The sequence below is a fragment of the Gopherus flavomarginatus genome, chromosome 4 (assembly GCF_025201925.1).
Source record: "Gopherus flavomarginatus isolate rGopFla2 chromosome 4, rGopFla2.mat.asm, whole genome shotgun sequence".
Lineage (NCBI taxonomy): Eukaryota > Metazoa > Chordata > Testudines > Testudinidae > Gopherus > Gopherus flavomarginatus.
Genome location: NC_066620.1, coordinates 20,775,756 through 20,793,866, shown reverse-complemented (window position 1 = coordinate 20,793,866; position 18,111 = coordinate 20,775,756). Strand labels below are relative to the sequence as shown.

At 43.7% G+C, this 18,111-nt stretch overlaps 1 protein-coding gene across 5 annotated transcripts in view; it reads right to left on the bottom strand.

The window, feature by feature from the left end:
* USP34 (ubiquitin specific peptidase 34) overlaps positions 1 to 18,111 on the bottom strand; it is a 318,010-nt gene that overhangs the window by 104,569 nt on the left and 195,330 nt on the right. For all 5 annotated transcript variants that reach the window (XM_050951989.1, XM_050951992.1, XM_050951990.1 and 2 more), the window contains 5 exons: positions 17,797 to 17,879; positions 16,931 to 16,971; positions 15,840 to 15,964; positions 14,072 to 14,224; positions 13,776 to 13,880 (listed from right to left, as the gene is read on the bottom strand). In XM_050951989.1, the coding sequence (XP_050807946.1) occupies positions 13,776 to 13,880; positions 14,072 to 14,224; positions 15,840 to 15,964; positions 16,931 to 16,971; positions 17,797 to 17,879 (507 nt within the window). The remainder of the gene's footprint in view (positions 1 to 13,775; positions 13,881 to 14,071; positions 14,225 to 15,839; positions 15,965 to 16,930; positions 16,972 to 17,796; positions 17,880 to 18,111) is intronic.

Sequence of the window (18,111 nt, the reverse complement as noted above, 5' to 3'; positions counted from 1 at the left end):
CATCCTCATGCCCCATACAAAGGCTATATAGCGCTGTGCGGGTGAACTGCTCTCAGTTCCTTCTCTACCACAAAGTCCCACAGAGGAAACTCCAAAGTAGAGAGGAAGGAGGGTGGGTAGTGGAGCACCCACAGGGACACACATTTTGAAGAACTCCAGTTACTGCCCAAGATAAGTAACCTCTCTTTCTTAGAGTAGTGTCCCTGTGGATACTCCACTTCAGGTGATCCCACAGCAGTAACCTCCCTAAAGGGGTGGCAGATTCAGAACAGAGTCCAGCACTGAAGAAAGAACTGTGATGCCTACTGCAGCATCTGATCTAGCAGCATGAACCAACGCATAATGGCTGGAGAAAAAAAATACACTGAGATCCACGTTGCAACTTTGGACATTTCAGCAACTGCAACGTCCTTGAGTAGGGCTACAGACAGACTGTGATCTAGTAGAATGTGCAGTTACTAGTAGGGGAGGCTATCAGTGAAACCACGGGAGGCAATAACGCACCCAGAGATCCATTTAGAAAATCTCTGTATGTAAGCTCCATTTTTGGAGGTTACATGCATCCTGTAGATTCCTTCCTGCTATTTAAAAGCACATTTTGTACTTTTAGTGAACATGACTCCTCCTGTCCTGAGAACCACTGAGGGACCAGGCTTGGAACTGCAGAACATTCAGGTCAGGGTGAAGCATCTGAAATGGATCCCAAGACAACAGTTGAGAATTGATTGGGAGCCATCAGAGAAGGCAAGAAGTGAGTGTCATGAGGTACGGAAACCAAACTTGCCTTGGCTAAGTTGGTGCAATCAAAGTTACACTGGCTTGGTCCTGCTTGACCTTGTTGAGATCCTTTAAAAACAACGGAGTGATAGATATGCAAGAAAAGATCCCTTGTCCATGTAATAAGAATGGCATCTCCTAGAGATTGGGAATTGAGTCCTCCTCTGAAAGATCTCCTCTGCAGAATTTCCTGCACTTCTTGTTGGCTCCAGTGGCAAAAAGATGAACCTCTGGAAATCTCCATGCTAGGAATATTTTGTTGAGGGCTTGAAAGTCCAACTCCCATTTATAATGTAGGGAAAAAATGTCTGCTGAGGTCATCTGCCAACATGTTTTGTATATCGGAAGGTAAGAAGCTGAAATGACTATCTGGATGGCTATGCACCAATTCCAAAGCTTTATCACTTTGGTGCAGAATAAGGGTGAACACGCTCCTCCCTGATGATTGATAAAACACACACAAGCTACGTTGTCTATTATGATCTTGAGTGATTTGTTTTTGATTAGGGGAACAGTGTAGCACCACGTTTTTCTGACCACTCTTAACTCTAGCAGACTGATGTGCAAGCGTTGTTCTTGTTGTGACCATTTGCCTTGGGCCGTGTGAGGACCCACATGTGCTCTCCATCCCAAGAGGGAAATGTACAATGTTATCGTGACCATAGGGGGACTCTGCATGAATGAGATTTCTGCACAAACCTTTAGGAAAGATTCTTCCACCAGATGAGTGGCTGAAGGATCCAGCTGGAGACAGGCACTTCCTTGTTCAGACTGTGTTTGTTCGGTACACAAACTGTCCTGAGCCCCCCCTGGAGACAGCAAAGATGTAACCTGGAGTTTTGTGTTACAAAAAACACAAACTGCCATAAGCACTAGCAGTTGCAGACATGTCCTTACTGGAACTTGTGGACTGAGCTGAGTTCTTTGGATAAGGTTTTTCAAAGTGAGGAACCTGTCAGGAGGGAGATAAGTCCTGCCCATCACCGAATCAAAAAATGCTCCTATAAAAAGGAGAGGGGTCAGGGTTGATTTCTCATTTATTTGTAGGCCTAAACTGTGGAACTGAGAAGTTGTTGTTGAATTGCTGACTGAACTTCCTGATATCATCAGCATTTGAGGAGCCACTCATCAAGGTAGGTAAACATCTTTTTCCAAGACGTTGGTGGTGAGCAGCATGAACCACCATGATTCTTGAGGAAAAACCCATTGGGCGGAAGGAAGGCTGAATGGTAGGACCCAGCACTGGTAGCGGTTGTGATCAAATGTGAAATGGATGAATTGCTATGGGGAAGTAGGCATGTTTGAGGTTGAGAGATGCAAACCGGTCCCTGGACTCTAGGAAGGAAATTATAGCTACCAGGGACATTGACTGCATTGCACCATTAAGCAGGGAGGGGAAGGGGGAGCTCGCTGGGTGGAGAGGAAATAGCACTTTATGGCCAGGAGTAGGGGAGCAAGGCTCAGAAGCTGCTGCAAAAGCGGGAGAGAGTCAGTGTGGCAATGCTGACTCATCTCCAGTGACTGGAAGGGCTGGGAAGTTCAAAACAGGAAAGAAGCCCCTTTTCCCCAGACCAGGCAGAGTTGCACCCACCCTCCTTTCCCTTGAGGTGGAAAAAATACAAGGTTTAGTCAGGACCTGCTGTGGGCTTCGCGCTAGCTGCTCCTTTATTGGTGGGCTGGGATGGAATTTTTTCCTCACTACCAGATTTGGCTTAGGTGGAATGGGGGGGGGGGTTTGCCTTCCCCACAATGGGTTCAGGGAGGGTTCTGTTATGGTGAGTAGGGAAGGGAGTTAGACTATGATGTTGCAACTCACTGAGTAAGTCTGGGGCAAATGTCCAGTGCAGGTACTCCATAGGGAAAATATACACAGACTGGATAAATGGCTCAGTAGAGGACTTAAAAAGGAGATGCTTGTTAAAGGAGTGAAAGGGAGCGGAGGAGCTTCTATGACTGTTAAGGCAGAGAGCCAACCCCCTCTTCTTATAGTTCATCTTTACCCTTGTTCGGGGGTGGGGGTGGATGGTAACCCAGCAATGGGTTGGCTGCAGGACCTGGATGGAAAAGAAGAAAGCTGGCAGAAGGGTAGATATTGAATGAAAATTGAGATATCTACCTGGTACACTTTTATCTGTCGGGTAGTCCCGGACATCTAATAATAAAGTTGCAGCCTGATTAAAACCATATCAAGTGTTTCCTGCCCTTCTTTTGGTATAGTTGGGCAATGTCCTGATTTTCAGATGTCTGACATACTTGTTCAGTTGTCTGAAATCTAGTAAAGGCCTCCAACACCCATTTTTCTTCAGTACCAGAAAATATTTTGAATAGAACTCTTTGCCTCTGTGTTGAGCTGGAACTGGTTCTATGGTCCCTAGACTTAGGAGCACTGTCATCTCCTGTCTCAGCAAATTGATTGTTAGAGGGGTGCTAGAAGAATGACAGGGAAGAGAGGTGGAAGGGCAAGATGCAGGTAAACTAGATAGCATAGCCCAATGTAATGGCCTCCAATACCCATTTGTCTGATGTCATAGCCTCCCATGCTTGCTTCCCTACAACCAAGAAACTCTATTGAGTGACACGCTTCATTAGGTCCCTGAATTGCCAAAAGTCTTCAGCTAAAGATGGCAGTGGTGGCATTACTACCATGTAAGGCGATGAGGAAGCAACATTTGTAAATGGGGTCACTTCCTTTTCTGTCCTTGCCTCTTGCTCCTCAAAAGTGTCCTCTGCTGATTCAGAGTGGAGAGAGAAATGGACAGTACCAGAGAATGAGGTCTTCCATGTTCCTTATGAGACTGAATCAGGGCCCCTCTAAATTGCTGGCAGTACATTCCCCAGGGATCCCAATAAGACCAAGGAGGAGGATCATAAGTAAGGCTATAATTTAGTCACCAAGGCCATGGAAGTCATGGAATTCATGACTTCCAGTGACCTCCATGACTTCAGCCGTCAGGTGCTGCAAGGTCCCCCGCCACCAGCAAGTGCTGGGAGCTGAAGGGTATCCCCACCTCCTCTAGTGGCCCCTACATCTCCCAGCCAGTACAGGCAGTGGAATACCCCACAGCTCCCGGCTCCCATGGATGGTGGAGAACCCTTGAGTTTGTTTGCACCAGTGTGGGAACCCCCGAGATCCCGGCCGCTGGGGTAACCCCTAAGAGCCCAGTCACTGGGGGCGGCAGGATAGAGGAATCCCCAAGATCCCAGGCGGCAGTGGCAGGGGAACCTCTATGCTCCTGGTCCTAGCAGGCCTCTGGAGTTGCGGGCAGCAGGGGTACCCCGCAGCTTCCAGCCCCTGTGGATGGTGGGAGAACCCATGAGCGCCCTGCCATGAAGGCCCCCTGAGCTACAGGCAGTGAGGGTACCCTGCAGCTCCTGGCGGACACAGGAGCCAGGAGTACCCCACAGTTCACAGCCCCCATGGACAGCTGCAGGCGGCTCCTCGACCCTGCGCAGCTGGCTCACTTCAGGCACATGGGGATCCACCGAGACTCATTTTGTCCCTGATATTTTTAGTAAAAGTCACTGACATGTCACGGCTTCCGTTAATTTTTCTTTTTTGCCTGTGACCTTTCGGTGACTTTTACTAAAAATATCCATGACAAAATCTTAACCTTAACCATAAGGCATGACGCAAGGTATAGATCACTGGTCATCCCAAGTGTTAACAGGCAGAGGTCTGATACCTTGCCTTTTTACATCTGCAGAGGGGAATAATGTCTCCTGAAGTAAACTGAACAGACCTGAAGAGAAAGTCTTGCTCCAGTGTAGGCCCTCTGTGCCTCTAATCAGAAATTTTAGATAGCAGTGTCATTCGGCCCACATATGTGATCGCTCTCTCTCTCTTGTGGTGTGCCTTGAGATTACCTAGCACTAAATGAGGGTGAATCACCCCCATTTCCTTCTCTACTGCAGAGTCCCATCTTGAGAACTCTGAAGTAGAGAGGAGGAGGATGGGTTGTGGAGTACCAATAGGGACACATCTCGAAGAATCATCGTTATTGTACAAGTTGGGTAACTTCCTCTTTTTCAAGTAGTGTCTCTGTAAGTGTTCCACTGTAGGAGACTTCACAGCAGTATCCCCCATTGGGAAGCTGGAGATTCATAGTGGAGTCTGTTATTGCAGAGAGCACAGTGGAGCTGAAGATGGCATTGGAGGCTGAAGCTCCAGTGATCATATAATGTTCCGTGAATGTATGGGCAGAGAAGTCCAAGTCACTGCTCTGCAAATTTCCAAGATAGGGACATCTTTAAGGAATGTGACCAAGGTAGAGATTGACCATGTGTAGTGCATATGGATTCCAGATGGAAGGGACAGGTTGCACCCTTGATAAGAGTGATGAACACAACCGGAGACCCATTTGGATAATCTTGGAGCTGATATTTAGGAGTCTTTAGATCTTTCCACCAAGGAGAGGAAGAGCTTAGGAGACTTTCTGAAGTCCTTAGTCCCGTCCAAGTAAAATGTCTAACATCTCATGTGCAAAATTGCCTCCCTGCTGTTATAATGTGTGTTCAGGGAAAAAACTGGAAGATGGATTTACTGATTCAAATGAAAGGCTGAGGTGATGGCAATCAAAAATGTTCTGTTCATGGACAGATGTAAGAGTCTGCTAGGACCGGTTCTATTGCCCGTAGGCATAACAGATTATCTAAGCAGGTTCTCAAGAGAAGGGTCCCTGAAGAGGGACAGGGAAGGAGGAATGGAAGAGGGATGTGAACTGAATGGTGTAGCCCTCGAAAATAATCTCCAAAACTCATCTGTTAGAGGTTATATTCTCCCAACTGCTGTAAAAGAAAGTCAGGCAATTTCCAAAGGGCAGGAGAGTAGATGGTAGTGGATGTTGAAAGACATGGTTGTTTGGGTCCTCAACCAACCTGACAAAAGTGCTTAGAAGAAGCAGTCTGAGAGTTCATGGATTTTGGTGCTGGCAGCTTCAGCTTTTATATCCTGGCCTCTTTTGCTGTGGTTCATAATAGCGTTGTGATGGTGGGTATTGGGAAGTGATCTGTGTTGCAGCTGAGAGCCATATTACTTCTCTATTGTTCCACAGTTCAGATTCCCAGGGAGTGCAATGTGGCACAGGAATCCTTTAGGGTGCGGAGAGAGACATCAGGGTTTTATCAGCAAAGAGCTTGGGGCCTATGAACAGGAGATCCTCAACTATTGTATGCATCTCTTTTAGCAACCCTGAAAGGTATAACCAGGAACCCTGCCTCATTACCACAGCGATGGAGACCAATGCCATGGAGATCAAACAGGCTGCTGTGTCCAATGCTGTCTGTAGCGCAGTTCTGGTCACTAACTGGCCTTCCTGACAATGGCCTGAAACTGCTCTTTTTGCACTTCTGGTAAATGTAGAAACAATGCCCTGAGTTTCCCATAATTAATAAAATCATACTTGGCCATGACAGCTTGATAATTTGTGACCCTGAACAGTAATGTCACTGAGTAAAATGCCTTCCTACCAAAGAGAGACAGTCTTTTCCAATCTCAATCGCTTGGGTTGACTTAATATGATGTTGTTTGCCCCATGTATTAACCATGTGTACTACAATTGAGTTGAGTTGAGGGTGTTGGCAGGGATGTAATATTTCTTGTCAGCTCTCTTGCACATCAGTGCAATGGAGGGTGGTGACTGTCAGATGACTTTGGCTGGATCTAGACTCGCCCTGTTAATGGGGAGAGCGATTCTGGATGAGGAGGAAGTATGTAGGCCATCATGTGATGAGTATCTGCCACCTCCTGTAGGGGAATTTGCAGCTTATCCACCACCCTCTTTGTAAAGATGAGGCGGCTAGTCATCTTGTGCAGTAACTGAGGTTCTTAAGATGGTTGTCCCTGTGGATCCTCCACTTTAGATGTCTTGGCGTCATGTGCTTGTAATCAGAGATTTGTGGTAGCAGTGCCCGGTTGGGCCACACACACGCCATACTCATCTTGTGCCGTTCCGAGTGGCTATATAACAGTGCGCAGACAACCATCCCCCAGTTCCTTCTCTATCTCAGAGAATCAACGTGAAACTCCAAAGTAGAGGGAAGAAGAGTGTGTAGTGGAGCACTCACAGGGATAACCACCTCGAAAAACCTCAGTTACTGCACAAGATGAGTAAGCTCTTCTTCTTCTTCGAGGAGTGTCCCCGAGGGTGCTCCACTTTAGGTTATTGTTGAGCAGTGCCCCTCAGTGGAGGGGAGGGGCTTTGGTGTTGGTCTATTGACGGTGGAAAACACTAAGTCCAAACTGAGCAGCTACTGCTGCTGTTTGTTGTTCTAAAGCATATGTTTAGTGAAAGTATGGGCTGATGCTCTACAAATGTCAGTGATAGGTACATCACTGAGAAAGGCTACAGATCTTGCTAACGCTCTGATGGAGTGTGTGCAAACTCCCAGTGGAGGTTGCAGATTGTTGTTTTGGTAGCCCAAATGGATACATCCATATCCATTTGGATAGTCTCTGTTTTGAGATGCTTTGACCCCTCGAGTGTTCTGTTATGGAAAAGAATAGTCTTGGTAATTTTCTGAATGTTTTTGTTCTTTCTATATAGAAAGCTAATGCTATGCGAAGCATGGCATATGGAGTGAGGCCTCTCTCTCATCAGCATGTGGCTTTGGGAAAAATATAGGTAAGCAGATGGGTTGATTTAAATGAAAAGGGGAGGCGACCTTGGGTATGAATTTAGAATGTGGCTGTAGGATTACTTTATCCTTAAAGAATGTTGTATAAGGTGGGTGCGCCATTATGGCACCTAATTCTCCCACCCGTCTTGAGGACATGATGGCAATGAGGAAAGCCACCTTCACTGATAAGTGCAACAAAGAGCAAGTTGCAAGGAATTCAAACGGTTTTTCCATGAGATGGCGTAGAACAAGGTTGAGGTCCCAGATGGGAGTAGGGTTTCTTAGTGTGTGATAAGTGTTTTCTATGCCTTTAAGGAATCATTTAATGTTCAAGTGAGCAAATATAGTGACTCTGTCCATCTTGTCGTGGATGATGATCATGGCAGCCAAGTGAACTCTGCTGAAGCTTGTGGATAGCACTAATTCCAAAGGCATATTGCCTCTGTACACAGGGAGTATGACTGTACTGCTCCCTCCTGGCAATTCATATAGAACATGCATGCTATATTGTCCATGAGGATCTTGATGACATTATTCTTGATCAAAGGAAGAAAGTACTTGCATGCATTTCAGACTGCCCTTAGCACCAATAAGTCTATGTGCAGGTTGGACTCCGCTGGGGACCAGTGGTTTTGTACGGTATTGTTGCGTAGATGTGCCCCCTCAACCTACTAGGGAAGCATCTATTGTGATTGTCACGGTTGGATCTTTTTGTTGGAAAAGAGCTCCCGAGCAGATGTTCTGTGGTTGTGTCCACCATGTTAGCAAATCTTTTACATTGCATGGTATTGTGAGGCGTCGGTTGAATGTCTGTGCGGTATATATGTTGTTTGAAGTCAGGCCTGCAAGCATCTCAGGTGGAGCCTAGCATGTTGTACAACAAAAGTTGTCGCCGACATATGCCCTAGGAGTTGTAAACATGTTCTAGCGGATGTTTGTGGGCTGTCCATCACTGCTGAAATTAGGTTGACCAAAGTGAGGAAGCACTATTGGGGTAACATTGCTGTTGCTGTGAGACAATCGAGGTAGGATCTTATGAATTCCAACTTTTGGACAGGAACTAGTGTGGACTTTTGTACATTTATTTGCAGTCCTACATCTGTGAACAGGCTTATTGTGTTCTGTGTGGCATGTATTCCTTTTTGCTGTGTTGTTGCCCTTATCAGGCAGTCGTCTAAGTATAGAAATATCATCACTCCTTGTCTGTGGAGGTGAGCTGCAATTGCAGCGAGAAGCTTGGAAAAAACTCTTGGGGCCACAGAAAGGCCAAAGAGTAGTACTTTATACTGGAAATGCTGTTTCCGTACGGTGAACGTTGTGTTCTCATGAATTAGTTGAGTTTTCGTAAATTTCTGAGTTAGCAAGTAATGGGAATAAAAACCTCTCCCCCTGTGTTGTGATGGTACGGGTTCCACACCACATAATTGTACAAGGTGGTTTACTTCCTGTTGTAACAGGTGCTCATGAGAAGGGTCCTTGAAGAGGGATGGGGAAGGGGAGTAGGTAGGTGGGATAGAAATAAAAGGGATGGAGTAGCCCTTCTGGATAATCGCTAAAATCCATTTGTCTGTCGTGATGGTGTTCTAGACTGTCTCTGAATGGGCAGGGGACCATTTCCAGTTCTGGAATCAGAGACTGTGGTATTCTCATGACCTCGACCAGACCTTCAAAATTACTGTCTGGAGATTGATGGTTGAGACATCAAAGGTTGATCCTGGTTCTATTGACATGGTTTTGTCTGCAAATAATTTCTGTCCTTCAAAGGTTAAGTCCTCAACCATGGCCTGGACCTTCCTTGGGAATCCGGTGAGATGGAGCCAGGATGCACGGCACATGACGATTGATCGGGCTGCCATGTCTGCAGAGTCAAGGGAACCTGGAGGGCTGGCCTGGTGATGAGAGACCCTTCAGAAATGTTTGCTTTGTACTGGTTTTTTTCTGTCATGTGGCACATTTTCAATAAAGGTTAACATTTTGGAGAACAGATTGTGTGTATATTTAGCCAGCAGGGCCGCATAGTTAGCTATGTGGAACTGAAGCATAGCTGAGGAATAGGCCTTCCCTCTGAAAAGATTCAGGCTTTTTTAATTCTTATCATATATGGTCATTCAGGACCGATGTTGTTTCCCCCTTCGATTGACCACCTCCCCCACTAGGGAGTTTGGTGCACGGTGTATGAATAAAAATTCAGCTCCTTTTGCTGACACACAATATTTTTTGTCAGATGTCTTACACGAGGGTAGTGAAGTAGTTGGAGTAGGCCAGATAATTTTCACAGGCTCCATAATAGCTTCATTTATTAGCAGGGCTATCTTTGCTGATGGGATGCCTGGAGTATGTCAGTGAGCTTATGTTGGGTTTCTGGTAGCTGTGCCAACGAAATGTCTAGGGATTCAGCAACCCTTTTGAAGAGGTCCTGAAGAGGTGATGGCATTATGGTTTGGTGACGAAGATGAGATGTGAGTAGGTGGCGAAGTGTCCTGTTTGGCTGTGTGCTCAAGTTCCTCAGCATATTCTTCTTGTGTTTCAGAGGGTGCCGGACAGCAGGTGAAGGGGACCGGGCTGTTCTGGACCTTGGCAGGCTGCAGTTTTCGGCCCTAGACATTGCCCATGGATCCCAGTACGACCAGTTAGTTGGGAATGGTATGAGGGCGGTGCCTGTGGGTGACCATATCATCCTCGTATATCTGCAGGTGGTTGTTGACAAGACGGTCCTGGGCTTTGGGGAGGAATGATGAGGAGTATATATTACTGCATCATCCTCTTCTTCCTTGTCACTGGAGACGGGGCGGCTGATCTGCAGGGAGTAGTCAGCTGGGCAGGTACCGATCTGGATGGGGTACCCTCGGTGGCAAGTAGCGGAGATTCAGGTGTTGAAGCCACTACCAGGTCCGGATGTCTCATGAATTGTTGTGGTAACGTGAGGCTTGGTGCCTGGGATGGCACTGTGGACAGCCCAGGAGCATGAGTTGAAGCAGCCAGTGCCAAGGACTTAGAGTTGTGTGCAATAGGTACAGCAGGTGGTGCCACTGTACTGCTCGGTGCTGAGATCTTCTCTGGCTCTGTGAGCACCGAACTGGAAGGTTTCTCTTTGCTATGTGAATCTCCTTTAGAGTGTGCCCACATAGAGTCTTTAGTTCTTTGGGAACACTTGGTGCTGGACGTTCCTGGTGCCTCACTGTGCAACGCTCTTGGTGCCATCGGTACCGGGGCAGATTTTTCCGTTGGAAATCACTTCCATTTAGGCAATTCTCGGTGTGGAGATGTCTGCAACTGTTTTTTGGTAGCCTTTCTAGGAGTAGGCTCCTTGGCAGCCGATGTTGAAATGGAGCCCCTTTCAGAGGCTGCCACTGGCAACTGTTGGCCAGAGGGTGACCTGGACTCCGAGTCAGAGGCTGGTCTGAGGGATTTCTCCATCATGAGGCACTTCAGTTAGATATCCCTGGCTTTTCTTGCCCTAGCTGCCAGTTTTTTGCAGTGTGGACACTTTTGAATAATGTGTATCTTGCCAAGGCAGTGGACACATTGAGCCTGGCTGTCAGAGAAAAGTATGGATAGTCTGCAAGTCAGGCAGCATTTAAAACCAGGTGAGCTGGGCATGCCTGAAGGAATGGTCTCTTAGAGAAAAAATCAGAGGTAAATCCAGGTGAGGTAAAGGTTGTATGACTGACGGAGATAGATAGGGAAGATAAAAGAAAAACTTTTTTTTTTTAAATGTAAGAAATTAAAGTAAGTCAATAGATATGGAAACTAACTACAACTAAGCTAACCTATCACTATAAACTAACTACTATAAATCTTATCTGAGCTAAGAGAGGGACCTGCTGACTACTCTGACTCAAGTCAAAGGCAGTAGAAAAGGAACTGGGGGATGGTTGGCTGCGCACCACCATGTAACCGCTCAGAGCGGCGCGAGACGGCTACGGTGCATGCATGGCCCAACCAGGCACTGCTAACACAAATCTCCGATCATTCTTTTCCCCCTTTTTTAATTTTTTTAAAAAGACATTAAAAGTCTGAACTACTACCATCACCAAAGAAGGGAGGTCCCCCCTGAAAAGGGTGGGAAGCAGGAAATAAAGGTTCTTTTCTTTCTTTTTGTTATTCCAATGGGCTAAACGGAAACTAACTATTAAGGGAAATAAAGGAACTATGAACAACTACTACTTATGGTACTGACGCAAAGAATGAAGAAACAACTGCTCATTCAGTTTGAGGTCAAAGGTTGTCAAGAAGGAACTTTGGGTGGTTTGTCTGCACAGAGCTAGATAGCCTTGATGCAGCCTCTCGAGGGAGAGGACATGTGTGGGCCGAATGGACACCGCTACCTAAAATCTCCGATTAGAGGCGTGGGGCGCAGATACACTTATAGTGAAGAACCCAGAGGGACACTACTAGAAGAATCGGAAGTTCTGAGTCAGAATGCTTCTCCACATATTTTACGGGAGGTGACAACCCCTCTTCCTGAATAGTAAAAGTCATAAGTAGTCAGTGACCCAGCAGATCTAGGTACCAAAATGAATCTGGAGGTTACAAGGAAGGCTCATTTGGTACCATGAGGTCTTTATTGTACTGGAATTCCTGAGGTACCAGGCCACAACAGAGCTTGGTACAGCCACCAATGTTGTTCCCGATGCCATTGTCAGAGGCGCTGGTGTCAGTACCAAGGGAACTGTGGATTCCAAGGAGGCGGCACTCTTCGTAGCAGTAGGTGTCTTTGACTCTGTGTCCTCTACTACTGAGATATGGGACTTAGATGAAGACTTAGAGCGCTTCACAGTACCTGAGAATTCAGAGTCTCACTAGAACTCCTCTTGTGGCCTGAGGTCTCCGGTGACCTAAACCTCTTTGAGGAGGAACTCTCCATTCTGCTCCTCTTATCCCACTCCACAGTCTCTGAGTGGGAAGCTCTCTGTATTGCTGGAGCAATTATTGGTACCTCACTTGTGCATAGGGCCAGAGACCGGGTCTCGATGCTGCCATCCTCTTGAAAGACCTTGGAGATCATGCTCTTGATGTAGACAGAGCACTAACAGAAATAGAAGACCCTTGTACGGGGGGGGGTCTCTGTACTGGGTCCGAAGCCAGTCTTAAGGCTTGCTCCATCATTAAAAATTTAGACTTAATTTCCCTGAAAGAAGTGCAAATCTTGCACTTCCTGAGGATATGACAGTCTCCCAAGCAACATATACACTGAATGTCTGTCACTGACAGGAACAGCCTCTCAACAGGAGATGCACCTTTTAAAACCTGGAGAGCCCGGCATCTCAGATAGAAGAAAAAAGCCTTCTGGACTCCTCACAATACGGGGAAAAAGAAGAGTATAAGAATGTGTGTGTATATTTATTTCACTTTGTTTTTAAAGAAAAACAGGAACAACAGTTCCAACAACTATAAGGTTTTAATATTCTACAACTACTAAATAACTAATAGCATCTACTATTATAAAGAGAAAACAGGCACACACTCAACTCCATCTCTGGCTGAGAAGGAACAGAGGACAGTTCACTTGCATAGTCCTACAAAGCCTCAATATTGGGCACAAGTACATATACAGTGCATGTGCAGGCCAAACAGGCACTGATACAAAAAACCTACAACCAGAGGTGCAGGGCACATACATACCTGAAGCAGAGCACCCACAGGGACATTATTTGAAGAATTTGCAGTTTCAGTAACCTTACTGTACAGAGAAAAATGTCCAGCCATCTAAATACCATTTTTCAATAAATGTGCATGTACTAACATTATTATATTTTATAGTGATATTTATTTTTTCAATCCCCAGAAATGACAATATAAGCTATATTATGTAAAAATTATGCACAAAGGATCATAGATTAGAAAAGACCAATTTTAAGGGAAGTTTTCAAATTGCTTGTTCTCACTTAGTCAGGTGTTGAAAGGGAGTAAGGAGTTCCCTGTATGTGTGACCTGCAAAAAGCCCCGGCAAAATAGCAACCCAGCTAACTAAGATGCTCTCTGTGAGTATGTAGGTTCTCCTAAAAGATCTCTATGTATACAAATTGGTCTTGCTGTATAAATGTCAGTATTCATGAGGGAGTTTGGGGTTTTGTCTTTTTATTTACGTAAGAAAAACTAGACAAAGTTATTTGATGGAAATATATTGTAGCTGCTCTACATTACTTTTAAATAAATATCTATAGTTGGCTGTAATGTTATACATTTATTTAAAATAGCACAATTCTGAGTTTAATTAAGGAGTAAAAATTTCATCAAATGCAAGTTATCACATAATATTCTACTACTGTATTTGGAGTTACAATGATCGGTTTGAACTTAAAATACTCATAATAATCAATCTCACAAAAGCAAAAAAAACCAAAGACCCATTTTAATGAATGTAAATTAACTGTACCTACCTGACTGGCATCTTTTACATGTATGTTATCAATCAGTTTGCATAGCAACCAAAAATATTCCTTACAACCAGATCGTAACACTGGTTCCTCTTCATAGTCCTCTATCTGTGAAAAGAAACGCTTTTTATTCACAAATATGACTGACGAAAAATCTGCTTAACTTAAATTGTGATAAAACAAGATGAGAGATCTATTAACTGCTATAAGACTTATTATTTCTGACTTAAATGAGAATGATGGAAAGCAGTTGCAATTCATATTTAACATAAAGCTGGAATGAATAGTTAAATTCTTACCCGAATAGGTTTCAATGCCTGAGCATCAGGAAGAAATTTTAATAATGTTGATGCAGCCAGAAGCAGAAAAGATCGATTAATTGAGTCTCCCCCATCCAAACCACAGAGGGATAATTTGTACAGACCATTACAGGACTCATGGCGAACTGCAGTCTTCAAGAAAAAAAATTTCAAATAAAATCAAATTGTTAAAATAACCCTGCATATGCAATTTCCTTTTTCACTTTTGTCTAATATATGTATATACATAACAGTTCTCCAAATACTATTAAACAACTTAGGCAGAGTATATTTCTATAGAAGTATCTTTTATAAAGTGCAGAGGCGTCCAAACGATCTAAAAACTACAAACTTACGACTAAAACTACAAGAATAATTTACACTAAAATTGTCAGTGTCATAAACAGATAGTTAAGAGTTAATGTCTTTTTTACCTGGAAAGGGTTAAGAAGCTCAGTAAACCTGGTTGACACCTGACCAGAGGACCAATCGGGGGACAAGATACTTTCAAATCTCGGTGGAGGTAAAGTCTTTGTTTGTGCATTTTGTTTTGGGGGTTGTTCGCTCTTAGGGCTAAGAGGGACCAGACGAACACCCAGGTTTTCTCCAATCTTTCTGAATCAGTCTCTCATGTTTCAAAATAGTAAGTATAGCCAGGAAAGGCGGATTAGTCTTATGTCTGTTTTCTTAACTTGTAAATGTGTATTTTGCTGGTAGGATTTTTACCTCTGTTTGCTGTAACTTTGAATCTCAGACTAGGGGGTGGGGGGAAGTCCCTCTAGTCTATATGAATCTGAATACCCTGTAAGCATTTACCATCCTGATTTTACAGAGATAATTTTTACTCTTTCTTTCTTTAATTAAAAGCTTTCTTTTTAAGAACCTGATTGATTTTTTTCCTTGTTTTAAGACCCAAGGGGATTGGGTCTGAACTCACCAGGGATTGGGGGGGGGGGGGAAGGAGGGGGAGGAAGGTTAATTCCTCTTTGTTTTAAGATCCAAGGAGTTTGGATCAGTGAAGCCTCTCAGGCAACCCGGGGCGAGGGGGGGGAGTCTGGGAGGGGAAAGGAGGGGGGATGGTTTATTTCTCCTTGTTTTAAGACCCAAGAGGTTTGGGTCTTGGGTTCCCCAGGGAAGGTTTTGGGGGAACAGGAAGTGTGCCAAACACTATATTTTTGGCTAGCAGCAGCGTTATCAGATCTAAGCAAGGAATTAAGCTTAGAAGGGTCCATGCAGGTCCCCACTTTTCGGACGCTAAAGTTCAAAGTGGGGGAAAAAACCTTGACAGTCAGAAAAAAAACACTAAGAGAAGGAGTGCCAAACAATGAGGGGTTCCAGCAACCATCATGGGTGTAAAAAGGAACTGAAGGGGAGCAGGGTCAGCAGGGCCCTTTATAACGATGCTATGAGCATGCAACACCACAAGGTGCTGGAGCCAACCCAACAGATACCACAAAGGGAAAAAATTCCAGCAGCTGTGCCGGGGTGCGCACAAACGTACATTGGAATGGACATGTGCAAGCTCTTGAAGAAGAGCAGGAGTTTATAATGGGAACTGATTAGTTGCACACCTTTAACTGCACATGTTGCAATTGGCACTTGCTATATTGTCTAAAGAAAGAAAGGTTAAACATTCTTTTTTAAATAATGGCATTAGTAGGCAATACACTTCTCTGAATTCTGATGGAGTAACATCAGATGACACTAGGGCTGGATTTGGTCCATATTAAATATTAACTAATATGCAATGATCTCTCCATTATCTTACCTCTGGAATAAGAAGGGTAAGTTTCTTTAGCCAATCTTGTAAATTATCACTATCTGCCAGGCTGGATTTCACCAAAGAACAGCAGTGGGCCCAACTCACCAAGAGCCACATTGAATAATGAGTAACTAAAGGGATAAGAGGTGGAATAAAGTCATTGCTACATTAAAAAGCTTTTAGGGTTGAAAAGTCACAAAAGACAAAAGCATAAAACATATCTCTCTCACTTGTGATAATGAGTGACAAAAGACCGCCATTTTGGCATTTAGGATGCCACCAAAGCTGAAGTAATATATCCATTTGGTTACTAAATGTTAATTCTCTTTCTTAATTACACTATACTAATTAGACACCACACTGAGGCACAATTCCTTCCCTGCTTTCTCACTGCTCAAGAGGTGGGAGGTAATTTACTGATACAGCACTAAATTATGGCACTCCCTGAACCAGCTCAGCTCTTCCTACTCCTCTCTTCCCATCAGCTAAGGGCCAATTTCTGGCAAGTGATACACACAGAGTGTCAGAATTCTGGCTCCAAAAGCTACAGATACACCACTCTCAGTGACAGGATACAGAAGAGGAGTCCAGAACAGGGCCTAAGACTAAGGGGAGATGCCTGTGTATTTGTGAACATACAAGCTGTAACTTGAAAATGGCTCCTATACACAGAATTCTCACAGGAATAATCTCAGGGAGTTATGGGGGGATTGCTGGCGGAGTCAAAGACTGCTGCCAGTCAAAATACAAGTGAATATTCATGTTACAGTTACAGTCTTAATGTGAACCTATTTGGAAGGCAACAATTCAACAATTCCCCCAAGCACCTTTCTCAAGCATGACTCTTCTGTAAACTGAGCCTCGGGATGAAGCTTTGTACATATCTAAAAGAATCTCCAGGGGAGATTTGTGGTGCAAATACTATCTTGCCTTCCTCTGGGGATGGAAATCCCCACCTAGAGCACAGCAGCTCCACTGACACATGGGAACACATCATTGCATTAGTTGCAATGAATCAAACCCAGGGTCTGTAATAGCTGTACAATATTTTCGCTATCATCAATTAATAAAAATAAACTATTTTCTACAGCACTAACCTTCATGTCTTGACCTGTGATCAGACTGAGCTTTCAACACCCTGCGCAGGAAGAAAATCAAATCAATTAAATTGTACTACAGAACAAAACAAATACATTATACCTGGAAATGAAAGAACTGAAAACATACTTTTCTCAAATTCACTTAAAATATATTCTTCCTCTCATAAGTATAATATTAAAAGCAATTTTACTCTCAAATATGACTATAATAGCATTATAGGATTCCAAGTTTATTGTGACTCAATAGTTTCCACATAAATTCATTTCAGTTTATAAATAAGACAGTTTTTCTAATTATTGGGCCTGCAAACTCAAGCGGAATCAAAAAGTAAAGGTGCTTTCCTTTCTGGTGCTACCACATATCACTAACAATTGTAAGTTTGTTGATGCAACCTTATACAACAAATATAGAAGGTACATCTAAAATGTACCAAAATACTAATTCTCAAAATGTAGTCCTCAGAGGGCATCATATACAAGTGTATACACACATTATCAACACCAAATAGCAAATGAGGATAAGAAAAGCATACAAGCAGTCAAACAAATAGCATTCAAGCAAATTTATTTTAATCTTTTCTCCTTCATACTGTCCTGTAATCAAGATCTGTAATTGCTGCAGAGAGGGTATGGAAGTGGCTTTGGGAAGTGAGATGGTTCATGAAAGGATCATATTGTGGTCCATCCTGTGAAATAAGTTTGAGAACCACTTGGCTAAATTAATGTGGAAGTATACATAGTTTAGTTTGTTATATATCTTTTATTCATTTTTCACCTTTGAAAAACCATAATTTAAGTTTAAAACTATCATGAAAATGCATACATTTTTTAAACCGTACAACATAAATAAAAAGTTATTGTACCTAGGTGCCAAGTTGTCATACGTATAGGCAACTGACATAAGTCGCTGAATCAAACTTGTTCCCTGGACAAGTACAAGGAATACCTTTAAAAATTGAAGTTAAAAGAAAAATGTTAATATAACAATGGGGTTAGATTATATACATTATGTCAATTTTAAAACAAACTAAAAACTGTGTGGGTGAGAGTGACTATACAACAGACATTGGCAGTTAAACAGTTTTGCATTGTAATTCTCACTTATAGCAGGACCAAAATCCCTATATTTTACACTTTCTGACTTTTTTCAAACACCAAATTTGACAGTAAAACTTTTC